Raw genomic sequence first — 26694 nt, 5'->3', positions numbered from 1 at the left:
CTCAATCTGGCTTAGTTTAACACGCTAGCTATTTGAAGTTCATTCATAAACATCAGTGTAGTAGGGTAAAAAAAAGTATTTTCCTCTGAGAATAAATTTAAAGAATAAAGTCACATGTGTAGGCCCCGACAAAATCAAGGAGATGTGTTAGTGGAGTCAAATAAATTTTGCTTTTATTCAGTACAAGAGAAAGAAAAAAGAGCGTGATCTAGCACAAGTTTCACCCCCAAATAAAAACCAAAAAAATAAAACATTTTCAAGTAAGATCCAAACCGAAGTACACCTTTGCTTTCTGAATGAACCGCTGCCCCGTCCAGTTGAGTTAAATCTGTAACAGTTTGAGAGAATATCAGATCAGTGAAGTGTTTCCTCTCAGCGATGACCCAACCCAGTGTTGTGGGAATCACGGCACAGAGGTGGAAGCTGCTCAGATGAAGTGAAGACGGATCCCACTGTGCCACAGACCTCAGTCTGAGACTGACACGAGACGTACCTTTTACTCCGACACTCAATGTAACATACAACGTGTTCACATGTGACAACTTTAATACTAACAGCAAGAAAATAAGTCACAGTACCATGTCAGTAAAAAAACAGAATCCCATTTCTCCTGGAAGAATAAAAACAGAGCTTAACTGTTTGTGGACCAGACAGGCATGAACATCAAGCAGTTTTCATTTGACTTTCTGCAGCCTGTCAGGAGAGAGATTGTTTGTGTAACTGGGTGTGTATGCAGTGATGTGTGTGCACAGTGTGAGCAGGAAACACACTGTACTCTCAGAACATCTCAATTCATAATAACAATTAAGAGAAAATCATTTCAAGATCATTATCCCTCAAATATAGAGTTAAACGATATTATATTCATGAGAGGATACACACAATACGGACTAGATAATGTGGTTTTGAGAAAAAATAAATCACATCTGAAATAATCAAATTAACGTTTAGTGTGAGGAATTTTAATTTCTCTCTACACTCTGCTGAAATTCTGAATGTGGACAATTACATTGTGTAAAACATTAGCTAATCATCAGGTGAAATCAATAAATGATAACACGGAATTATGAGCCAAACATAATTAGTGAGTGGCATATGGGGGAGTGTGTGCATAAACATCAGTAACAGATTCCATCACACCGTGACAGGAAACACCTTCCCCTTGTCATCACTTCACCTCTTAACCCTCATAAATACAGTATGTACAAAATGGCAATTAGTATGAAATACAGAAGGAGGTTTTAAAGCCGTTTTAAAGCCCTGCTCCGTTATACGACTGCATCCTAAGGTGTGAAACAAAGCATGTCGTGTTTCTGTTCTGTGCATCGGCGTTCATTCAACAGTGGCGGCCCCTACTAGACGGTGAAAAGAAATATCCCTCCCTCAGTTAAGAGCAATAGTCACAAGTATCTAATGTTCATGTTATGTTTACAGGCACAGTCCTCCTCGGCCTAGCGATGCTAGGTAAGCTAGCAGTATCGAGTGTAGATGCATCGCTTTGTTCTGTCGTGGAGATGCGGTGGCCGGGTGTAGTTCGGCAGAAAATAAATCGTTCATAAGTGAGACTGTGGGTTATCTTGAGTAACCGGGTCGTAATGTTTGCGTTGACTTTTTCAAATTAATTTTTTTCTCTCTTTTGGTTGAGTGCCATCTAGTTCCGTTATATTGGAAAGACGGCAGACATCCCCACGGCCAATATCTCCAACACTTTGCATTTCACACCAAAACTATCTAGACTGATAAATAGCACTACAGGTGAATTTTTGGGGTGAACTGTCCCTTTAAGTAATTGTTTTTTAACTCTTAAATTAATTTCAGTATAGGCGTCAATAAGCAACTCTTAAAAATAAAACGTGAAAATGGGAAGAATGTTTCAACTACAAACTCATCAGACGGTAGCTAATATTCACATCAACTTATGAGTTGGGGAAAAATATTACAAATGCGAGGTTCCCTCCATTAAATTCAATAGTAATGGTGTAATACAGCTTCCTCTCACCAGTGCCAGCACTGAACACTGCTGATCAGCACTTTAGTACTTGAGAGAGGAAGAAACACCAGCGACATCTTTGATTTGCTGCAGTTTGTATTGACTTTAATAGAAGAGACCTCACTGGGTCCGAGTCATTTGTCCCACATCACATCTTATTAGCGATAGAAACGGTGTTGCAGGAGGCAGCCGTGCAGCACTATGATGCACAGTGTGAGGCTCCATATTCCATAGAAAGGCCACTGTAATGATGGATTACATAACTGAAGCAAACTGTCTGCAAGTTGAGCTTCCGATTGTAGTGGAATAAATGAAAACCAATGTTAGCCTGGACGGAGAGAACACAGACAAAACACAGGTACGTCCCTTATCATTTGAAATCCTAGCGAGCTCTTTATTTCCTCAGTGTCCAAAGGAAGCTGAGCAACAAACCTCCTATTCACGGGAGGAAACTGAGGAGGCAGCCATGACAACACAATGCAGTGCACCCAATTCCCCCCTCTGCTGTAAGGTGACACCATTCACACGCTCTGCCGTTCTGTGGAACACTCTCTGTTTGGGACGATTAGCATCAATCACTCAAATGTCCAACTGGAGCGCCAACAAACTGCAAGCTGACTGTACCTGAACAAAATCTATGTATGACGGCCCGGAGAATGCTCACTTCTGATTGGTCAGAGCGTGACTATTATCTTCAAATATCAGCACTCTAATTGAATCACTTTATCTGCTGCAGCTCCCCTAAACTGTTACGTCTCTTCCAACGCAATAACTCACTATAAAGAGTGGCAAAATATGAAGAAACAATACTGAATATTGTGATCTGGCACACAGCCACAGGCCTCCTGGCTGGACCTCTGTACTTGCAGAATATTAATATAATTTTGAAATGGTACGACTGTCATTGTCACAGGAAAGACTGTGTTGACAGCAGAAAGTGTAAAACCGCAGCAGACCGCTTTGAAGTGCTCTGACTGCTCCTACACAGACCACAGTCTGCCATCCAGTCCCACAGCAGCTAGAGAGGTGCTCGCTTTGGGTTTCCTGCACCGCCTGACAGCCAGTTTAACGACTGCAGGGTACCGGAGAACGGCTGCCACCACACACTGAAGATGTTTTCATTTGTGTTTGGTATTGATTACCTTCAGAAAGCGCTCGCACGGAAACAGCAGCTTTACTTGATCGTATATGCTAACGTGTAATCCACTTTGCTTTAAGGAACCGTGGAATCTCTTCAGGGCCTCCTTGAAGGTTTTTCAGGCCCGGTTCAGACCGAAGATGCCGGGCTGGAACTTGCAACCACTTTTGACGTTGTGAAACCAGCCTGTTTTACATTCTGATCCCACCCATGTGCCCACATGAAAAACAAGTGCGCCAAAGGAGCCCAGGCCACGAAATTCTGGCTGTACCGTTGGGTTCACAAGCTTTTCAAGTTTGGTTACACCAGCGTCGCCGTAACATTTGGCATTGTCAGCAGACCAGCAAGCGCACACCAGATATGGCAATGACCTCAGAAAATAGCCAGGCCAATAAAAGGCAAAAAATAAACTATTTTCATGAGGAATGGGCAACAGAGGCTTTGTTTAGTGGCGCACATCCTAACGAAACACAGAAACCCCTTTGTCTACAGCCGGGTTGTAATAGAGTCCGTGACTGAAAAGTTATCAAAGGACCATAAAAGTAAGACATGTCTGCTATTGGCGATGTACAACTTGGTCTATGAGTAGCTCTCAAAGGCCTTTTGTTCAATTAGCTTTCAGAGGAAAAGTAGGACATCTAGACACCTGGCTTAGATAAAGTTATCAGTTATAAATAAGCCTGTGAAAGGTGTTGACGGCAGGAGTCCCACGGTTGGCAAAGAGAAAGGATATGGTGGACGAAGACGGATGGAACGGACACGCCTGCTCCTCAAACTGACAAGGTGATCCCTTCTTTCCTCCGTCCAAAACCTTTATTTCCATTTCAGCCAGCTAACAGTTTGTAACTGACTTGACCAGCTGACTTTGCTACGAACTGATTGGCTGTTGAAACAGATGAGCTGCCACTGAAGACTTGACGAGCTGTGTCGCAGCTGCACCGTCGGCCGGCCGAATTACGATTACGGGCTAGTGCTGATGGCCTTAGTTGGTTTGGGTTGTTTAGGTTTAAGCAGCATGAGCGGTGAGATTGGTTAGAGTTGGGGTAAGAATATCATGGTCAGCCAATCAGAGGCTGAGTAGGGCGGGTCATGCCATGGCCATAGTAGGAAAAAGACAATTGCCGCCGGCTTGAGTTGAACTGAGACGTGCCAGTTCTAACCGCCGCCACTTCTCCCCACAACATACTCAAATGCTTTCATACATTTTTCAAAAAATCTTCCCTTTTCCCCCCTCACTTTTTAAACACTACATGCAACTTTGAAATGTCAAATAAAAGAATGACATTTCAACAGTAAAAGAACAGAAATTTCTCTAGTTGTCCAGAACCAGGCCTTCATTTGGAACAGATTTCCCCTGTTAGTATATTGCTGCACACGACACTTCCTCATGTCCTCGTAAAATCTGCTTAATCCCCCTCTGCAGTGTAAACATGGACTCCCACTCCTTGCAGTGATGCGTGCTCTCAGATCCAAAATGCAGTTGTGTCAGAATGAACTACAGCACCCACGTTCAGCAAAACATCCGGAAAAAAACAGTCAGACGTACATTTCTATGTCCATGCAAAGGAATTCCGTGCCGCTGGACTGTTTCTCGTAAATTTATGACTTTATTACTTCAGAGAATATTCTGGTAAATTTGAGTTCTTTGGAGGAAATTTACCACTTTAATCTCAGAGAATCTCAAAATATGTTTCTTCTTTATTTACTTTTCTTAATCTCAGCGTTTTGTTTCCTCAGACTATCACCCCCCCTCTCCCGGCTCCATACTTCCCTTATATCTAAAATGGCCTTAATATAGAGTTGTATTTCTAAGATGCGAGTTGTATTTTTGACATACTTTTTAAGGAAGTATTGCCTATTTTTTTGGTCTTGTTTCTAGATGCATTGCTTATTATTTGCTTTCATTGTTAAGTTGTTTATTGTTAGTAGCTAGGCAGACTCCTGAACAACACTGATGTCCTCTTGGAATATTATATCTTTGTGTTGGAGCTGTAGTGTGTCTTTGTGGCCTGTCTGACCATACGTCCCAGAATACCTGCTGACTCGCTGCTCAGAGTTAATCTGGGAGGCATTCTGTAGAGCTGAGGTCGTTATAAAGAATGAGGGAGTTCACCTTCAACAAGCAGCAGCTTTGACATTTATTTTGGCTAACAACGATATGAATTTCTTTTTGAAATGGGTCTCCATGAAAACGCCTGTGTCGCATGTGTCGGACGGCTACTTCAGCAGATAGTGGAAGGAAGGAATGTACCCGAACTGTTCATATGAAACAGACTCAGCAGGCCGGCGAGTATCAGGCAACTCTGAACAGACGCACAGGCCTCGGATTGTTTTCCACCTCTTGTATTATTAAGAGATATTTAAGGAGCGGTTCGGGTCAGTGCTCTAGACGGGGCTCAGTGTCGACTTTGAAGCTGAACTAAGTTTGCGACAGAGAAATACAACGCTTATCCTAATTCTTTTTTTCCATGAGCGAGTACCAGCCTATAGTGACTTTACGAACCACATCAGCAATGGGATATTGGTGTTGTACCATAATCTGACCCCAGTGTGTGCCTCTCACGTTATCCCAGAGTAACAGAGCAAAGCATGCAATCTTTGGAAAAACCCAGAAGGTGGTTTAACGGCATTTAGTATGTTTTTCTATCCATAGTCCAAGTTGCAACTGTTTCCTTATTCAGGTGGAGGGAAATAACAAATGTCCTTGCTTGTGTTGTACATTATATACATTATTTTGCATGGAAATATAAAATAATTGAAAGGAAAAATCAATATAGACAAGCATGACTTGCAATAAATATTTTAAATGGTTGGACATTGAGCTGACATTGACATCTCCAGCTGCCATTCTTGCTTTGATTCATAAATATAGTCACAACTTTTGAATGGACTGTGGAAATGCTGTGTTTTTTAAAGATTGCCAGGTATTTACATTTTACCGGGACAGTTGCTTCGCTCAATGTAATGGTTCTGCATGAGAGGCAAAAACTGGGGCTACATCTACCTTTACTTCGAGAAGTTTCAAGCATGTGCGCTGAGGACAACGTGGAAATCTTCACTCTCAAAAGTATTAACATGAAGAGGGAATAAAACAGGCTTCCATGTGTCGATAAATAAACGAAGCAGAAGGTACCGACAGCACTAAAAAGCGCTTTTCCTTATATAAAAGTGGTCCTTTCATCCCAAGGGTCAAGTAGTCCACGACAATTACACCAACTGAAAGCAATGACCATTTTTTAAGAAAACAAGCAAACAACTCAAGAAGTGGAAGTGCAAAGGAGGAGCTTTTTTTGTTTTCTCATGTGTAAACCGCACCTGGCTCAGTTTTCAGTTTCATTAGTCCGTCTGTTTAGAGACCAAAGGTACCGTATTCAGGAACCAGATTCACCTCAAACCTCATCTCAATCGTCCTTTATCGTTCCCCCCTATCAAAGTCCGGTTCCTCCTCATTAATCGGCTTCCGTCCCAGTCTCTCTCCCCCTCCTCCACAGTCCTCACCCCAGCCTCCCCCCCCACCACCCTCTCTCCTGTCCTGGACGAGTCATGTCTTAAAAAAGAGCCGCCAGCTGCGACTATCAGACCCTGGTTCTGTTGCACAGGCTGGACTTGGGCGGCCAGAGCCCGCGGGAACTGCTTCGCATCCAGCACGTCTTTGTACTGGATCTCGGGCCGGATCATCCTCAGGCAGGCCACCCTGGTGGCGTTGTCCAGACCCGGCTGGAGCTCGTAGCCGAGAATCTTCACCAACCCACTCTGGTACGGGCGGATGTTTTTGTCTCGGATCCGATGAGCCTCCACAGGCTTCCCGCCGTCCCTGAGACAAACCCGGGCCAGATCTTCCCGCCGCATCTTGAGAAGAGCTACTTCCTCCTCCATCTGGGCGTGACCGAACTGGTTGATTTCTTCCCAGAAGGTCCGGTTGAAGGATTTGTATAAGTGCCAGTCTAGGGCGTTCCACTGCCGCAGCTTCTCCCGCTGCTCCTCCGTTATATTGGTCACTGTTTTGGCTTGTAAGCGCCCGCCTTTTCCACCGACGCCGGTCGCCGTCGCCACTTTGCCCACCCAGCTCCCGCTCATCCCCCCGATGCCGCTGGGCTTCTGCTGCCGGGCATTGAGGCTGAATGAGACGACGGCATCCAGCGGCCAGCAGAGGGCGTGTCTCAGCAGGATCATGGACTGGTCAAAGTACTCAGACACTAGAATCAGCTTGAAGGTCTGGCGGATCATTTGCTCAGCATGCTGAGCCAGTGCCAAAGAGAAATTGGCATTGTGGTCCATGCCAAAGTCAAACAGCAACAGGTTGCGGGCATAGTGGTTGTTGCGGAGACGAGGGTCGTAGTATTTGTTAGGGTAGTCAGCAAAGTCGCCCAAGGTTTTGGCCTTCCGAAAGGCAGGTGCTACCTCTTTATAATAGGCAAAGGAGGACTCAGCCAGAGCGACCGGGTTCCTGATGATGGAGAAATAGAACGTGTCTGCAGGCATCACCTTCTCCGCCTACGAAAACAGAAAAGGAGAACTTGTAGTCACTAATAAGTGCTATCAAACAAACCGCCATTTGTCAGTTTCGCCTGAGTTGAGTAATCAACTATTTATAGAGTTGGTGAGTTTCCTGAGTCACATTAAAGATAAAGAGAAGATGTTACTAAGGATTATTTGCTGAATTTGGCTCATAATTAAGGAATAAGAGGACATTTTTTTAATTATTTAAGGAACACGTTGTCCATAGACCTACACAGATACATATTAAAGTTTTGGATAGAAACAACATGTATGTAAGTTTTAAAAACCTAAAACCAACCAATTCAGACCACTTTATAGTACATTATATCCACATCACTACAGAATACCCCATCATCATCGTCCCCTATGTCTTTCCACTGCCCCCTCTCCTCTTCTCAATAACTCACCTCAGGCTTGTTAAATCTCATGTGATTGCCCATGATGTGAAACTCCACGGCTCTGGGACCTCGGTAACCTTTGACCCTGTGGGCATTGAAGGGGAGTGGGTAGCCAAGCTGGTAGCCCAGTGGCAGGGCGAAGCGGAGGTCGCGCTCCTCCCCGAAGCGGTACAGCATGTTGAGCACGGTGCTGCTGGCCGTCTTGTGGGTCTTGAGGAACATGATGTGTGTGTGCTGCTGACAGGAGCCCAGAGAGGGCCCCTGGGCATCAGGGGACGTGAAGATGGAGCGACCAGCTGTCTGGACACTGCTGGAGGAAAAGGTAAAGATCCCATTTCAAACTGTGTGCATTGAAAATCCTGCAGTTGAGCACTAATCAACAAAATTTCAAATGACTCCATGGAATGTAAGAGAAATGTCTCCTAGCGCCCACACTGCCTTGGTTTCTGGTAAACTCTCATTAACTAGGTTTCCAGCAGCAGCAGGAGGGCTTCCCTCGACTAAAGACAACGCCAAAATTGTTAGACAAGTTCAAGAAGCGGCAAGATATTGGTTGTTTATGACCAAATTACGAAGCGGCTACATGACCGCTTTGTCGCGTCATGTTATGCCTCCTGAAGCTCTAGCGAGGTGCCACCCCTCGCCAAAACCAAGCGGGGTATTTCTAGTAGTTGAGAAGGCACCTTAACATACTATCTCCTGTTGTGTGCTACATGTGTGAAAGGACAACTCCTGACAATGTCCAGAGTTCATATGGGAAAACTGCGAGACAGTTAGCAACTCAATTTTAGTTGGTGAACGTAGTGGAGCATTTAACAACTTAACTATTTTCCTGGAGGAGACCAAAGACGAACTTACATTCTGCTAATTCTGTGTGTCTGCTTTAGAGTTAGAGCTTCCATTTCTGCGTTGACATTTTGAACAAACTATGGCAGATTTTGATTTGATTTGTAACTCTGTGAAAACGCTTTTTGGGATGTATGAGGGAAAGTTTGCAAGTAGGTGTATCGTAGAGCTTGACCGGTAAGTGCTTGACTCAATTATAAAAGGGCATGTTATTCTAGCCAAATCTTCGGGATCCTTATCGGAAATACCAATATTTGCATCACACTGATAAATCCTGCATCAGTCAGGCGCTAGTGCGTAGGTCAGTTAGAGGGCAGCATACTTTTAAAAGCCAGTTGTTTTGCTCTGAGCGCACCATTAGACATGCTGTCAGCAGGAAGAGGGCCTGAAACCTGAACCTCCCTCAGGGCCCTTGGAACCAGATGTTAAGAGGTTAAAGTGAAGGAGTTAAATGGTGAGCTTTGAAGACGCCCTGTGCGGGGTCAAGTCAAAGACTACTTCAGGGTTAATAAATAACTAATAATTATAGTCTTACTGTGTGCAGTATCTCAGTATTAATACCAAAATCATATGTCTGTTCAAATCGTCCTTTGGGAATTTTTTTTAAATATTAAAATATACTTCCAAACTTCTTAAAAGTATCAGTGCACGTTATCTTAACAAACAGCAGCTGTAGCAGAATAGTACAGCTTGTTTCAATTTGCCAGATAAATATTTCATATCTCATGAAGCTAAGAGCTCATTTTCAGGCTATTACAAGATTTAAACATCTTTTTAAATGTCCTGAGTTGTAGTGCAGAGTTTTTTTTTCTCTCCTGCCAACACAGGCTCAATCTCGGTGGATTTTAGAGTGTGAACTCTACTCAAACTCAAAAGGCATGAAGCCCGTCCAGGCGCAGGCTGTGTATGTTTAACACCACGGTCCATTCCCAGTGCTCACCCTATCAGCCCCACAGATGAGCCCCGTTTGCATGGGACGGTTAGGCATTGTTAGGAACAGGACACACTTAGAGGGATTTTCATGAATTGTCTCTATAGATTATCTGTTATACAAATACCCTAGAAACTATTTGCAAGCGGACTATCCAAATAAAGTGCCGTGAAGCTGACAGAGCTCCGAGCCCGACTTTTGGCACAACGACCTCTTTTTATGTTTGGTAAAGAAGTGTCCCGTGATTAAGTTCAACACCACGACATTTAGCTCCTGCATTGTTCTCCTCAGTTCCTCAGTGTGTTTCTTGTGGTCGACGCTGTCACATGGTGAGCCGACGGCTGCGAGCGGAAAATCAAAATAGGCGAGTCATGCTGCTGTAGTTAATAGCTGTGCATATGCAGTTTGTGCCTCAATTGCACAATAAAATGAAGTGAACAGACATACACTCCTTTCAACGGTGAACACTCAATGAGAGCAACTCTATCAAAGATGTCGCTGCAGATATTTGGCCTTTGACAGGTTGTACGGCAAACAACTGTAATGCAAAAACTGAAGCTAGAGCTAAAGCTAAAAGAAAAGTACAATGAGCAATGAGCAATAAGATACCTCTTGTTGAAGATGACCCCCAACAGCTGGCCAGCGAAGCCAATGGCAACGAAGAGCAGCAGCGCTTTCCACATCCAGACTGGACCCACCCGACCACAAACCAGCCACCGCAACATCCTGGGAGAAGAGGTGGAGGGGCAAAGGTAAGAATGGATGGGTGGGTGGGTGGATGGAGGGAGCAAGGAATAGATAGACGATAGAGAAGGGATACAAAGGTAAAAGTGGAGGAAATGACGGGTCAAAGAAAAGGTTAGAGAGGGTAGTGGAGGGGGGGGGGGGGGGGGAAGAGAAAAGGGGGGAAAGGAGAGAAGTGGAATGAATGATGGAGGGACAAAGGGATGGATGGATGGGGAAGGAGAGATGATGTTATGAGGTGGAGGAGGGGGACCAGGGGAGATGATGTCATATGAAAACAGAGAGGGGATGAAGAGATGAGCAGAGCGTGGGAGGGAGGAGGGTGTAGAGGCAAAAAAGAAGGGATAGGGAGAGGGAGACATTTGGATGAGTCATAAAGATCATCATCATCATCACAGGGACGAAAGCAGCCTGAGAGCATCCAGAGACAAGATTCATTACACCAACACTGATTGTTCAGAATTGAATTTTCTGATCGAAAAGTCCGCTGACAGTTTTTGATGATTTGTTCTTTGCCTTATATATCTTGACTCGAAGGGATGAACACAAACTTTTTGCCATGTCATTCCAAATAACTCTTCGGCAGTGAAGCGGCAAAGGAAGAGAATAACCGTCCAACCAGAGGTGAGTATGTAAGTGACGTGCCGGACGCGAACATGCCTGCTAGCCTCAGTCTGGAGAGAGGGACGAGAAAGAGGCTGCCTGTGTGTGAAGAAGGGGATAGGTCATTGTGGCCGAGGCTGCGAATCAATGAACAGGACCTCCTGGTAATACAGAATTCATGGGATTGAGATGAACGTCAGATAAAACTACGTCTGTAAAGTCAAAACTGGGACACGGGTGGATAGAGTCTGCACACAAACCCCTGCTAATGTAACACTGAACAACTGCATTTCTGTAGTCAGTGGTACGGAGCTGAATCTGTGAGTGGGAGACCACTTCAGTGTATTTGCATACCACAGTGTAAACTTACAGTCCCAGTAAATGCAGTCGATAGCAGAGTGGTCTGTTCTGGCACGCTCCTGCCTTGTTACATAATAAGAACATTTAGCGGTTAAACACACATGGGTGCAGCTGAAACGACCAACCGCACCTCATTTTATTGCCAGATGGACAACCCCGAACAAGCTATTAATAATAAAATAAAACTGGCAAAAAGTTAAGCTGGGCTCGACAGTTTATTTTTGGAATCATTGGGCAACAAAATCCATGTTAAACTTTCAGCATATTGTATATTTCCAACATCATCCAGATCACACTTGTGATCCTGATACCGTTACATGGCGGCATTACTATGAGAGTTACTGTCCTGTTTGCTTTCCTGTTAAGCCATTTGGGATGACAAACTGTGATTTAAGGTTCTAGCTAGCTACAATATCGGCAAAGAGTTTCAAAGATGGAGAGACAATGTTGCTAATAGTTTAGACTTATGCTAACTGTAACAAAAAAAGCTTAACATTTAGAGAAATAGAGAGGAAATGTTGCTAATAAATTGGCTTGCTGCTCACTTTGCTGCAGCCGTAAGCCATAAGTTAGCCTTTGGTTACGGTGAGCAGAAGACTAAACTTTTAGAAAAATCAAGAGAACGGATGGAAGACGGACAGAGTTGCTGCTTAGCGCCACATTGATTGGGAGTCTTGTTATACAAAATATTTAGACATCTCAGTGGCCTTTCAGGAACAGTATCTTGCCAAGAAATACATTGAAACGGTTGTGAAAGAGTTTCCTTATGCAAAACACGTGATAAATAAGTCAATATCGACCAAGCTCAAGACCGCCTGGACAAAGTACCGTGGGGCGGTTGACACGGGACACCGCAGTGGACACCGCAGAGTGGTGTTGAATGACGGGGTTTACTTCAGGTACCTTTAACTGATCTTTGCTGGCTGTTGTTGAAGTGAAACTGTCTGTAATGTTAAGCTTTATGTACGCTGTGGAAAAATAGCAAAAACTAATAAATACCATGGATATTTCGGCCAAATTATATTATTTTGTGTCTTGTAGACGTACGTGTCAATTGCTCCGATTCCATAAAACTGTGCGAGGCGTCACCACTGCTGTGAAATAAAAGTATTACAGTATTTGATTTTGAAACAGTAGTCTTGAGGTTGACCAAATAACATAAGGGGCATGAGACGCCTTCGTTTGTCCGTTAAGTGGTGTAGCATTGTTCAAATGTAAAAAGTTCAAAAATATCCGTTTTAGTAACCTAAAACTTTGTTTATGTGTGGATGAGAGGTCAAAACGCAGAGAAAAATATCCGTTTTAAAAATACTTGTAGACAGGGTCTTAGTCGGCCGTGAGCTTACCTTTGGCTAGGGTTAGCAGGAGGCTAAACTATCAGAAAGATGAAGATAAATCGTTGAAAAGATCAGCTTTACGCTAACGTTAGCCGTGAGCTTGCCTTAGCTGTGAGCAGAAGGGTAAACTATTAGTGACATTTTCTCTCCATATCTGAAACTCTTCACTTCAGACTCTCTTTTTGATAAGTACCTCTTCCCTTTTTGAATTGCTTTGCAGTGTAGGCAGTTGTTGCCGATGCTGGAATGGCAACTTTTCCTGCAGGATATTCAGCAGTTAAATCAGTCCTTCGCCATCAGAAGGGACGTGCACGCACATCGGCATTTGTGACAGCCAATATGAACGTCCTCTGTCTGTAATGACCAGGGAGTCTCCCACGGGCTAGGTTTTCTAATGCCTGAAAGCAGAGTCAAGAGGAGGGGCAGACATCTAGTTTTATCTCAGAAGACTTGTATTACAATACGCTGAAAGGTTATCCTGACGTTGTTGCCCAATGATGGCAGAAAAAAAACCTGCCTACCCCAGCTTTACTTTATGACATTTTGAAGCTTCCAAGCTTGTGAATGAGCTTCACTGACTTTTAGGCAAGAAGTTATAGCTAAACCTAGAGTAAAGGTCCCAACTTATCTCTGCCAAGCAAATCTAAAACTGCTAAATGATTTGTGCATCAAAAGTACCCCCCCCCCCTCCATTTCTTTATGCTAGATATGTAGTTTGAGAAAGTACAGCAGGAAAAACTCACAATTTATCCAGAAAAAAAATCCCTTTCTGGTTCTTCTTTCTCCTTGCTCAGTTGAGTTTTCAGGTGATAATATTTTATTTTTATTTTATACATCATGATTAATTGAAAAAACAATAGTTCAACTTTCATTTAAATAGCAATAAATTGACAAGAATAACTAACAATAATTAATATTTAGTTTTAGTCATAAACTGTTTTTTGTACACAATTAGTTGATTAATTGTTTGATCAACAGATCATTAATTAACCTTTTCACTTTATTCTGAACAATTTTACAACAGATTAATCTACAATGGAAATTGTTATTTATTGCTTCCATAATTAAACTGGCTGTATATGATATTGTGTAATAATAATAAAGCAAATGTGTTGCAAAGAGATATGTTAGTGTGCACAAAATAGGAAATAACGTTTCTGTGATAATTAGACACATAAGGTGGCGTGTGTGTGCGTGTGTGTGTGTGTGTTTTTCTGTCTCATAACAGTAACCACTTGAACACTCACGTGTCTCCGCTGTGGCCGGATGGCTGTGATCACTGTGATCACCGACAGCCACCAGACAATATTAAACATGTGTTATAAACATATGGAGAACAGAGGTAAAAGAAATCCCTCCATAGTCTCAGCAGAAGATGGGCGGTACGAATACACAACAGCGGTGCTGCACACAGAATGAGTGGCCAGTCTCCACCACAACACAAAGAAGCCTTCAGTGGACAGCCCAGCCTCCAGTCACACACTCACACACACACACACACACACACATGCGCGCGCTGTAATAGACAGGAATAAATCTCGCAGATGGTTTGAAGAAAAGAAAACGTGCAGAAAGGCCTTTGAAGCAGCCCCCCCTCCCCTCTTTCTCTGCAGGATCAGAGCGCAGCGCCACCTTTTTTATTCCCCCACAATCACTGCATCCAGCCCACCGGAACGTTACTCGACTCCTTCTCTCCCCCCGCTCCCCCCTCCCTCTCTCTCTCCGGTGGCTCCTGCTAGGTTTTAGCTTAACGTTACCTGGCTCTCCGTCTGAAAAGCATAGCTGTGTCCCCGGGCCGGCGTCGGTGTTATTGTGCGGCTGCAGAAGAGAGCTCGGTGCATCTCGAGAGGCTTTCGGCTGCAGCTGCTCGGCCGCCGCGTACAGATCAGGCCATGGACCCCTCGGAGCAGCCCCCGCACGGATCCCGGGTCAGTCTCTAGGATGCTGATAGCTGCTCTGGTCTGTGTGTGTGTGTGTGCACCGACAGCTCCAACGCTTTATCCTGCTGACGGCCGACACACACTCACACACTGTGGTCAGCCGTGCGCAGAAAGATGAGTGTGGTTCCGGGCACTTTTCAGAATAAAATACAATTTTTTGGACAATCCACTAAAGACCTCCAGCAAAATGCACAAAGACAATATTTGTCTATTAATTATCCTAAAACTCTTCAATGCGTGTCTTAGTGAAAGAGCGTCCTACAATGAGCCACAAACTACCTTATAAAGTAGTACAAGAGAACCATAACAACATCTTCATGCCATAAAACACGTTTGTCTTCAGGTTTGCCTCCATCTCAAACATCCACACTGCAGGCGATTTTAAGGAGGAGTCACCTGATGTCCCAGGGTCAATCCCTGCATTTCCCATGATGCTCTTTGTTTCTATAGTACCTTTAAACAGGCCCACGACCTGTCACACACAGACACTCTCTATCTGCAGTTTTAAAAAATGAATTTCATCTTTTAGTTTAGAGATTACAAAACTATATTCATAAAGACTGAAGTTTTCATAACCCTTTAATACCACAATCTCCATGACACACAGAGTTCAGGGGTCCAGACACAAATCCAAAGGACCTAAAACAAAAACAAGGTTGGCTTTTTACTCACTTAAATTGTAGCCTTTATTTATTTAATATTTTGTTGGCCTAAAAGCACTAAAGAATAATAAGAATTGGCTCATGGAATCAGAATAGCAACCACATGTATGTTTTTAGTTGTGTATTAACTCGTCCAAACATGACCTCAGTGTCCTCAAAGGTTGCCTCTCATGGTTACTGTCCTTATTAACTCGTAATTTATATTATTAAATTTAACAGAAAAATTAAATTACTGAGGCTATGCGACCAATTCCCCGCCCATCTACCGAAGCAGTTTTCACTTTCAACAACAGAAAATCACAAAATCTATTTTAATTTATTCATTTAGATGTTGAATCATGTATTCTCTCCTTACAGGTAGATTCTCCCGTTGTTAAAAAAAAAATAATTGCAGCAAGTTTTCAAGTGACAAAGTATGTTCTTTTATTTTGAAGGCAAAGTGGTCGTATTTCCGGTATGGGTTGTGTAACATTGACAAAGCAGCTGAATCTGACGTCAACCTGTGAAGCCGTCAGAGGAAAAAAAAACGTTCCCCATATATGAAAAAAGCTATTCCCGATGTGGACATAACATCTGGACCTCCATCATCACCTGCGGTCTCAATGTTACGTTTAGTTCTTGCTCATGTGGCCCAATAAACACAGCAACAATGTAACCGTCTGCTATGACGTGGAGGTGTAGGAATAATGACTTTTTTTACACAGTACATATAAATTAGATTAGATAAAGGTGTAGATGTTGGGAAGATAGCATGTGGGTGTATTGTGTATATTATGTAAGAATAATCTGTTTAAGCACTTTAAGAGAGATGCAAAAAAAAGTTATTCCTACATGTGAATACATACCTGACCAATAAATGTGATCCTGGTTCTGATTTGAATGTACAGTGGGATGCATACAACGTGTTCTCAACATGAATGTGCGTTGTATTAAAGGGGAGTGTTGTGCATCTGTCTGCGAATATATTTATATAAGAAAAAAACAATTAAGAAATAATCACACAATTATTGTAATTTATAGTACAGTTACTTTACAGATAAAGATTTGACATATATAAAAAAAAAAACGTTTTTTTAAATACAACGCATTGTTGAAGGTGCTCATTATGAAATTCAGAGCTTTTCTATTGACTCTACACAGCTCTCAAAATGGCAACAGCTCAACCGGCGGCTAGAAGCTAACCATGCTAACAGCTAAAACAGCAGCGGTGCCAGAGCTAACAGCATCGATTGGGGACGGCGTTATCAGCTGTTAACACCGTATGAGGGCAGTACAGAGCGGCGGCCGCGAGCTAGCCAGCGGGGCACGCTAACATGCACTATAATTATATTACTCCACTATATCTTTACATAGAAAATAGTTGTTTAGTGGTTCAACAGCTGTTAAATATAGTACGTCTTTCTCCACTTGGCAGCTTCCCAAAAGTCACACTTGATCCTCAACATGGGTTTAAACATTCAAATGTGCGGGAAGATGGAAGGCTCTCCGCCGTACTGCAAATTCAAATCCGGGTGCGCCATGATTTGTCCCCCTGAGAGTGTTTTGCTCTCTGCAGAGTCGACAAGTGCAGTTGAGCTCTGCAGGTCACTGCTGCTGCTGCTCAGTAATCTCACACTGCTGCAGCTGTTAAAACATGTCACTGCTGCTCACAGACCAGGAGCCTGCCAGTGATATTCATTTACCACCATATTAAACTGTTTATACTACATAGGGTGTCTGCATAGGCGGGATGTATTCACGCATGATCAAGGGTACCATATATAATAAACTTACAGGTTGAGTTATACTAAATAACACAACTTTCTTCCCATGAGATTATAACTTTTCCTTTAAAACCATGCTATTGTTATCAGTATATTATGACTTTTTTTTTACAATTTACCACAAGAGGGCGGAGCTAAGTACAATCGAACCTCGAATGAAGACACTTTTAGGCGACCAAAATGTTACAATTAACTTTCATGAACTGAAAGTACACTGTGTAAACTCATGTTTACAATGTTTACTGATTTAATAAATCAAGTAGAAGAGTCCTTTTCTCATAGACTTCTATACAATCTGACTTATTTTTTCAAGCAGAGGAGTCGCCCCCTGATGGCCATTAGAAAGAATTTATGGCCCCCTCAGCATATCAGCAAATCCAGTTTACCTGTAATTTATTGAGCCCCATGTTATTAGAAATATTCTTTAGTCTGATGAGACACAAAAAATTGGCATATACCATAGTACGATCAGCAAAAATCAGGTGGCACTCATCACCTGCCAACATCATGCCGACTTAAGCGTAGTTCATATTGGCAGCAGTGATGCAGGTGGTGCGCGTAGCCTCCGTGCGTGGCCGTGCACCCCTGAATTTTTATAACTTGGCACGTAAGATCACGACTGTGACAAATAGCTCACCAATAAAAGCACTATTTACTATTCTGTCTAGGGATTATGCAAAGAAGGCCAATTCACTTTGAAATGCTTTAGAAACAGAAGGTCTTAAAAATCTTCATTTGATTATTCATTATTTTGCTGCCAAATCAAATTGTTTACAGGATATTTAACCTTCGTTTTCCTTATAATGCATTTAATAACTTGTCTCTTGACAGGGCTTGTACAAAAGCAATAAAGTAGTCCATGAATATGAGATAAACTAACCTCCACAATGCTGAGGAGGGATTGTAATTATCTGTATTACAGATAATTAGACTTTAATTTTCTGTATTACAGATCATTTCAATCCCTCCTCAGCATTGTGGAGGTTAGTTTATCTCATATATAAATATATATATACAGTATATATTTAGTGTCTGACTGTCCTTGAGCTGGGTGTCCAACGCCTGGACTTGAAAAGTAAGCAACTTACTTTAAAAGTAAGTGAAGAGTCCATAAATGTATTTTTCATGTGAGCATGTAAACATTATGACTTAACATTAAAGTGTTATATCACTTGAAGTCTACAGATCAACATGCTGTGTAACATTAATAAGGTAATTTACTCACTAACTCTACCTCGATTTGAAGGCTCAGATATCCTGAGAGCAGTGAAGAGAGATTAAACGTCAACGCTTTGGCTTCATTTAAAGCTGTTTCGGTGACCTAAAAGCATCGATAGACATGAGAATCATTTGAGCAGGACTGAGGTCTTCGGAGAGGAGATCCCTCTTTGGAAATCTATGGCATCACTTGGAGCAACAAAGCAAAGTGTTCCAACTGGAACACCTTAAAATAAATAAATAAATCTGGTATCTGTGGCTGTGCACATGACTGTAATTACCTCATCCAATCATTTCATTTGGCCCGAATGTTTCCGAGAAACCGGAGTAGACTTTGTGAGAATTCCCAACGCTCTATTACCAGTATACGACCCTAGTTCCACTGCTGCTACGGAAGCCCTTAAGGACAAGAGAGGGAAAACAATTCTAGACCTTCATTTCCTGAGTCTGAAGAAAATCATCTCTGAAACAGGTGGCGGAGGTTTTTTTTGCCGGAATATTATATCTTAGTTCCTTTAAAAAAATGTTTTCACAAATGTAAAAAATGAATTTTGCACTACCTTGTCATTTGCAGATGCCTTCATTATTTCAAATGTTGATTGTAAAAAAATGTGTCTGACGGCTGAATTGTGTGTGCGTGCCATTGTTACTACAGAGTTTGTTGAATAATCCGATGCAAAGGGAACATTTAAATCCTACACTTTAAGACACAGACCTGATCAGTATTGAGGCAGAGTCAGTGTGTGTGCAGCAGGACGCAGCTCTGATTCTAAATTTAGATATAAATCCTCTAATTGGTTAACTGCAGCCTTTGTTAAGGAGCACAGCAACAGCTGCTCCTGACCCCCCCCTTCCTCCACCTTACCCATATGGCCCAAAACATAGCACTGTGTCCAAAACCTGAGGCGCTGCATCGTGTGTATGAAGCAGAAAGTCAAGTCTGAAGGCTGCATGCTTCTAGCTGGATGAATGTATTTGATTGGCTAACGCACCATGTTGCCCGATGATGTTGGACTGTGCAGTTATCACATTCTCCCTCCCAACTCGTCAAATACGAACGCTTACTCAGTAGCCCCTTTGCTTCAATCTATGACGCTCTAGGTACCACTTAATCGTCTTAGGTCGTGGCAGGGACGAGTTTCCAACTGCTTGGCGTCTTTTCAAAATAAACCTCCGTCTTCTCAGGAGGTTAGCTTTTGGAAACAAGACCACAGTTAGGTTTAGGAAGGGAGGGTGGTTGACATGAACTTGGCTGACTTAGGAATTACGTGACATGCCAGTGACTTGCAATTCACAAGACTAGCGAGTGATTAGCGACTCACGTGACTAGCCAGTGTCTCGCCACTCACGTGACTAGCAACTCTTAAAGGACTCACGTCACTAACGACTGAAAAACCACTCGCGCGACTAGCGAGTGACAAACGAGTCACCTAACTAGAAAGTGTCAAACCACTCACGTGACTAGCGAGTGACTAACTACTCACGCGACTAGCAATTCTAAACGACTCCCGTTACTAACAAGTGACAAACCCCTCGCTTGACTTGTGAATGACAAACAACTCATGTAGCCAGCGAGTGACAAACACTTGAGTCAATGACACTAACAACTGACAATGTGAAACAATGTGGTAAAAGGCCAAAGTCCTGTCTTTGTTGGACCCATCCACCTCAAGTGTGTGTGGTTGCTATGAACGTCTGACAATGCAGGTGGCTTTACCTTAGAGATGGTTGAAAGCGTGGTGCGACCAGGTGCAGAGGAGGTGTTTGACGAGTTGGGAGTGAACCAGGGTCGGTGCTGAAGACGTATTCGTGATTAACTGTTTTGCTGAACAACTTATCACTCTTAGCTCTCCCTCACTCTCTTATGGTCTTATTGTCCAAATCTTTTTATGTGTAATACTCGCAAAAGTTACTCTCCGACACTGTAGCGGACTACAGCAGCTCACAACAAGGCCGCTGTGCACGCGTGCTCATTTTTACGTGTCTTTCTCATTCTCATAATGAAAATACATGTGCTATGTGATTGCTGGCATGTTGTGGAAGGAGGCAGAAGAGGAAGTGGTTCCCTACCGCAGACATGCATGCCATGAAATAGAGCTGCGGACAGACCACAGTTTCAGATCTCTACATGAGCGCGGCGGGCCTTAATTAATTGCAGTGGTTTTCTCTTCCACAACCCCCTCCCTGTCACTCTCTTGCCTCTCACCCACTTACACTTTGTTCAACCAAGGAGAACGAGGAGGTTTATAACCCCTACCCTACATTTCAAACTCTTTTGACTCACTTTCCAGCTCTGTTTTGGAACATCCCACACATTCTCACACCATCCTTCACTGTAGTATGCAACATTTTGACTATTTAAAGGGCCAGTGTGTAGCATTTTGCTGGGCTATAGTGGCAGATACGGAATATATTTGTAATGAGTATGTTTTCTTTCTTATGTCTCTTCTTTATAATAAAAAAAATTAAATATAAGACTTGTCGCCTTTTCTTTAGAGTGAGCCGTTTATATCTACACCCTTGGCCAAAAGTTTTGAGAATGACACAAGTATTGGTTTTCACAAAGTCTGCTGCTTCAGTGTTTTTAGATCTTTTTGTCCGATGTTACTTTGGTATACTGAAGTATAATTACAAGCATTTCATGAATGTCAAAGGCTTTTATTGACAATTACATTAAGTTTATGCAAAGAGTTAATATTTGCAGTGTTGACGAGAAGTTGCTCTCGGAGGATGTTTTGGTACCTTTCCTTATTCATGGCTGTATTCTTAGGCAAACTTGTAAGTGAGCCCACAAGGCTGAGAAGCAGCCCCACACATGAATGGTCTCAGGATGCTTTACTGTTGGCATGACACAGGACTGATGGTAGCGCTCACCTTTTCTTCTCCGGACAAGCTTTTTTCCGGATGCCCGAAACAATCGGAAAGGGGATTCATCAGAGAAAATGACTTTACCCCGGTCCTCAGCAGTCCGATCCCTGTACCTTTTGCACAATATCAGTCTGTCCCTGATGTTTTTCCTGGAGAGAAGTGGCTTCTTTGCAGCCCTTCTTGACACCAGGCCATCCTCCAAAAGTCCTCACCTGACTGTGCGTGCAGATGCACTCACACCTGCCTGCTGCCATTCCTGAGCAAGCTCCGCACTGGTGGTGCCCCGATCCCACAGCTGAATCAGCTGTAGGAGACGGTCCTGGCGCTTGCTGGACTTGTTGGGCGCTCGGGTTGATGATCCGATAAATGGTTGATTTAGGTGCAATCTTACGAGCAATTCATCTGATCACTCGTCATAACATTCTGGAGTATATGCAAATTTACATCATAAAAACTGAAGCAGCAAGCTTTGTGAAAATTTATATTTGTGTCATTCTCAAAACTTTTGGCCACGGGTGTACATACTGATGTTATATTTTATCAGTATATATCATATGCTGCTTACCCTCAGCCCTCACTTCCTGTCATTATTAATCCAAATTGAGATCAGGCTCGTATTTCCTCTACACACGCTGGTTGTCTCCAACGTCACTTTTTCACTTAAAAAATGAATGTCATTGTGGGTCAACATTAGCTAGCTAACAGGCTAACGCTGGCAAATCAAATGTTTGTCTTTACCTGACGATGTGTTGTGATTGGCGTAGTGAAATTATGCATTATATTTTGACAATTTATTTTTATTCATTTGAATTCTTGAGCAAATTTACATATAAAAATAACGAGCTTCATCAATTTTTTTTAAAATTCAATCAAACCATTTGGTAGTACCTGCAGCCATAATCTACAGTATAAAAGAGCCACAACCCCGGGGACACCAGGGATAAAGGCAGACACTTTGCATTTAAATCCAAAACCCCAACCTACACACTTTTCACTTTAATTGGCCCTAAATATACTGTGCGACCTGTGTTAGTTTATTCTACAGTACTTATTGCAATGGTCTCTCCATGGTACAAAATTTTTTGTTCATGAGTAGTACAACAAATGCAGTTGTTTCTGAAGGGAATTATGTCTGGGGCCTGCCCTATGAGCAAAGCAGGACAGCAGTTTTATGTCCGTGTCATCAAACAGGTGACACATCACCGCCTAGTGGCACAATCCGTTACTAAACGAGCAGTAAGTACCTTTTCTCACAGCGTGTAAGAAAGGGAAAGAGTGTACTCGTGTACTGAAGGTACACAAAGAGGCCGAAGACAAATCCCACTAAACAGTGAATTGCTTGCTTCCATTTTGACCTTGAAATATTTCTAAAAAACAAACTAAGATTAGTTTCTCTAAGGTGAATTACAATGTCATCAGATAAGTGACTCGTCAGTCACCAAACAAACATTTGTAAGTGCTTTGTTAATGAGTCTGGGGATAGACTTCCTTATTAAGATGTAGCTTAATGTATAAGAACAAAGTTTCTGTGAGGCCCAATGTAAACAGCATGTTGGTTTGGATCTAGTCAGTTGTATCAGAGCATTATCAGTCCATTCTACAGTTGTGCTCCTCCTGCTTCTTTAACATGTGATCCGCTACAGGCCAAGCCAAACTCACGCGCAACTAACACCGCTGCCAGGATACCTGGTCTCACCCAAACCCAACCTGGCAGAGCTGAACAATAAGCCCATTGTAAGCATTGCAATCTCAATAGAACAGGACATCACACACCAGCTCAATCAACACCTCCACCCTGCTGCCCTCCCGGTGCAGGTACAGATCCCTGCAGCCAGGGCCACCCTAAACGACAGGCCTCGCTCAATGGACCTGATGAGAAGTCTCAAGTCTAAAGCTGTGGCACACTCTTTTAAGAAATACATTTTTAAATGAATGTGCAAGATTGTCAGTAAAGCCATATTTGTGTTTGTTTACATTTGATATGTTTTATGCAAAGTTTGTATCAGGCTGTCAACCATCAACTGAAAAGGCATAATGTACTGTATACTGGGTATAAACCAAGTGTACATATATTGAAGTGATCACTATCTTTGTCAAAAAAAAATATCAGTTGAAAAATCACCTTAGAGTTTCTTTAAAAAATAAAAAAAACTCAATTACTTACATAATGAAAAGCCCGAACATGTTTGTAATATTTATTTAAATATTCCGGAAAATAGCCTACAGCACTTTGAAGATTCTTACTTCAAACACAATAACATCTCTCGAAATAAATGTGATTCATAAATGTAAGAGAGATTAATATTTTCTCTATAAAACACAAGGTATTTAACTATATGCTTATAGAAACTGACTGTCTGTGCACCACAGTGAGGATAAACCCCGACATACTGATCCGTTCCTATGCTCGTACAGGAATGGATCCTCGTCCACTAACCTGGTGCACTATGTTTAAACTTGCCCAGTCAGGCCGGGTTAATGCTCCAGGATCAGTCAAACAAGATTACCCCAAAACTGTTGGCCCAAATGCCTGCACCATAAGCCGACAAGTGCTCTGTGTGCTTGAGACTATAGCACACGGGTAAGACCAGCAGGGCCGTGACCGTTAGATATGAACTCATCAGGGTTTTGGGGTTTCTTTTGAGAATGAACTCATTTCCAGACTGCATGTAAGTCGCATAATGTGCCCTAATTAACCAGGAGACGTGGTTTTAATGTGATTAACAGAGTAAACCGCCCCTATGTCGGTGCAACAGCCGGGAATTAAGAGCAGGAACCTTAATTAAAGGGACAGTTCACCCCAAAATAAAAAAAATAAAAACATATTGATCCTGGTACCTGTAGTGCCATTTATCATCTCAGATATTTTTGGTCATATCAGTCATAGAGATGTCTGACTTCTCTCCAATATAATGGAGCTAGATGGCACCCAGCTTGTGGTGCTCAAAGCGCCAAAACACAAACACAGTTTCATGTAGGAACTATTTTCTTTCCACCATACTTCCCACATGAAACTGCTCACAACAATGTGGATTATCTTTAGCAACCAGGTCATTATTTCTGAAGAGATAATGCGAGTGAGTTTTTTTTTTTTTTTTTAACTCACACCAAAACAATCTAGAATAATACATTGCACTATAGGTAAAAGGACAATATTTAGTATTTTAATATTTGTCTGTTTTTATATACGAAATGAAAAATACATAATTTTCTTTTCTTTATTTATTGTTTTGTTATTATTGATTTATTAATGATCTGTTCATTGTTAATATAATGTTAAGATTCCATTGCTGGAATCCCCTTTCTTGGCATTCTATTGTAAAGATGCTGCTCAGTATTTAATGATTTAAAAAAAAAGTTTTAATATGTTGAAAGTTGGATCAAGAATTATTTATATAGAAGTCACGAGTCCACTGTGGGATATCCTGGCGCTTGAATCTCAAAGTGTAAACCGGCACTAACGGGAAATTGCTTGCCGTATCCCCCCATTTAGACGCACGCGAGCCTGTCCCTCTGCACGCTGCTAGTGGACTCACCTTGTTTCAGAGCGTCGTCGACGTGGACTGTGTCGTGAAAACGGACAGCTGTGCGGTGTTACACGAAGCCCCTGCGGTCTGTGAAGAGGTCCTTCTCTCGGGCCTGGATGCTCTCCAGCGGAATTCCAGCAGAACTCCCCGGCTTGTGGTTCTTGCCTACAAAAACCGGGTATTCCCCGTTGGCTGGCGCAGAGGCAGCGCGAGCAGCGCGGAGCGGTCATCTGAAACCTCTACGGTGGGTTCAAGAATTCCTCTCCCCCCCTTCCCGTCCTCCAGGTTGGCAGCACCTCCAGTCCAGTAGTAGAAGTATTTACCCGACCTCCCCCTCTGCTGCCTACTGTGAGACATTTCTGCCTCGGTCACGTTCAAAGGATTTTCTGCTTTAAAATGTAAGAGAGTCTCTAATCTTCGTGTAGTAGCCTGCAGTTGATGGAGTCTCACGCAGAGCGGAGACCAGGAGATCCAAAGAGTGTAAAGGGGTGAAAAATACAAATATCAATATTCTGTTACTGCATGGTCTATTTCTCTCCTCCAGTGTTCTCAGAAACACATTCTATGTCCTGTTTAGCTGTAAAAGACTCAAGACTATAGAATCAAGAGGTTTGACAATGAAAAGTTTGAGGTTCAAATCTGTTCTGCTTTGCTTTGATTTGAGCGCCTCACGTTTTTCTAACGTGAGTCAAATTTGACTCACGTTAACTTTTAGCGCTTTAGACTTTACCACTCCACCAGATGTGGTGGTAACTGTTGGACAATGGAAAATGCAGACAAAAGGTTGATATTAGCGGTCTGTTTCATTATGATGACCTATACAATTCAATAGCACAGCTGCGGATAGAGCTTTATGTCTATCTAGCCAGATATTCCACTGGTGTGAGTTGTATTAAGAGAGTTTTTTACATCCCCAGATCTGCTCACAAGTCCGTCCTGGCCCCACCGATTTCAAAAAGCAAAGATTCATATGAGCAATATTTTGATCGGACATCCTGTTGTGTGTGAGAAACCTAGAGGACAGCCGATGGCGCGGTCATGTGGGAAAGAACGACAGCCAATTGGGAACTGAGCTGACTGAAGAAAGGACAACCGCAGTCACGGCGGCCACGCCAAATGCAAACCCAAAGCATGAAGCAGTAAGATGGACCTCAGAAGTAGAGGACTGACATGTAAATCTCCATGATTTTCATCCTTCTTTTTTCTTTGTGAATTTTCAGCGCAAAGTAGCACAGAAACTAGCATTGCTAACTGGTCCGCCATGTTTGTTTACACTAAAGATTACGCCCGAGAGGTTTTGTGAGGATTTATGGTTTTGACATGGATGGAATCTGTTAGTGTGAACTGTGGTGTTTTGGCAGAATCGTTGCTCTCCCCACACTAAAGGAAAAACCTCTTAAATATGTTGCTATTTTCAACATCTCTTAAGCTTTTTAAAAATCCTTTAGTGGGGGCCAATGTTCCGTGTTCAGTGTAAGAGCTGTTGGAAGTTTGGGCAATGTCTGTATGTGTGCTCAATGTGGGGAGAAGGAATAGGAGAAAGAGCCAAGAGTGTCTTCTTTGCAAAGGCGAGTCATGCAGCGTGGGAGGGCCAACCGTCCAAAGAGAGTACAGAAGACAGAAATAATCAGGGTGGGATCTAAGAAAAGACGCAAGCATGAAGAAGGAGATGAGACATGATGTGTTGTGAGACGACAAAGCAGCCAGAAGGCAGAGGCGGGAAATTGACATCATTATAGATGCGGCAAGGAGATTTCTGGGTGGTGTAAGTTTCTGGAGAAGTGGTGCAGCTGGAGTTGAGAGAAGCCTTGAGGCTCTCTGGAAACACCTGGAAAGTAGAGAATTGATTGTTTAAATGCCAGTCGCCAT

At 42.7% G+C, this 26694-nt stretch overlaps 1 protein-coding gene across 3 annotated transcripts; it reads right to left on the bottom strand.

The window, feature by feature from the left end:
* Positions 1–157: 157 nt before the first annotated feature.
* Positions 158–25263, bottom strand: gal3st4 (galactose-3-O-sulfotransferase 4). Of its 3 annotated transcripts, none has more exons than XM_031851278.1 (4): positions 24835–25263; positions 10413–10529; positions 8036–8333; positions 158–7622 (listed from the first exon to the last, which is right to left on the bottom strand). In XM_031851278.1, exons 1-4 carry the CDS (start codon positions 25053–25055, stop codon positions 6525–6527), a joined length of 1734 nt encoding a protein of 577 aa, XP_031707138.1. In that variant the 5' UTR covers positions 25056–25263; the 3' UTR covers positions 158–6524. The 3 variants fall into 3 exon arrangements, with proteins under 3 accessions (XP_031707138.1, XP_031707137.1, XP_031707139.1); XM_031851277.1 differs by having other exon boundaries at positions 8036–8336; positions 24835–25260; XM_031851279.1 differs by lacking the exon at positions 24835–25263 and adding an exon at positions 14605–15084 and having other exon boundaries at positions 8036–8336.
* Between the last annotated feature and the right edge of the window lie 1431 nt (positions 25264–26694).

Source organism: Anarrhichthys ocellatus, unplaced genomic scaffold (assembly GCF_004355925.1).
Source record: "Anarrhichthys ocellatus isolate YVR2014 unplaced genomic scaffold, GSC_Weel_1.0 scaffold11, whole genome shotgun sequence".
NCBI lineage: Eukaryota > Metazoa > Chordata > Actinopteri > Perciformes > Anarhichadidae > Anarrhichthys > Anarrhichthys ocellatus.
This window is presented reverse-complemented; position numbering and strand designations above follow the sequence as displayed.

What these genes read in the sequence shown, in the direction of transcription:
- gal3st4 (XM_031851277.1), bottom strand. Translation starts at nt 25,055, where the DNA reads ATGACCGCTCCGCGCTGCTCGCGCTGCCTCTGCGCCAGCCAACGGGGA. An exon ending in GGGGTCATCTTCAACAAGAG is followed by an intron (nt 8,337 to 10,412) that starts GTATCTTATTGC and finishes CTTTTCCTCCAG; the next exon opens with CAGTGTCCAGACAGCTGGTC. An exon ending in TGAGATTTAACAAGCCTGAG is followed by an intron (nt 7,623 to 8,035) that starts GTGAGTTATTGA and finishes CTGTTTTCGTAG; the next exon opens with GCGGAGAAGGTGATGCCTGC.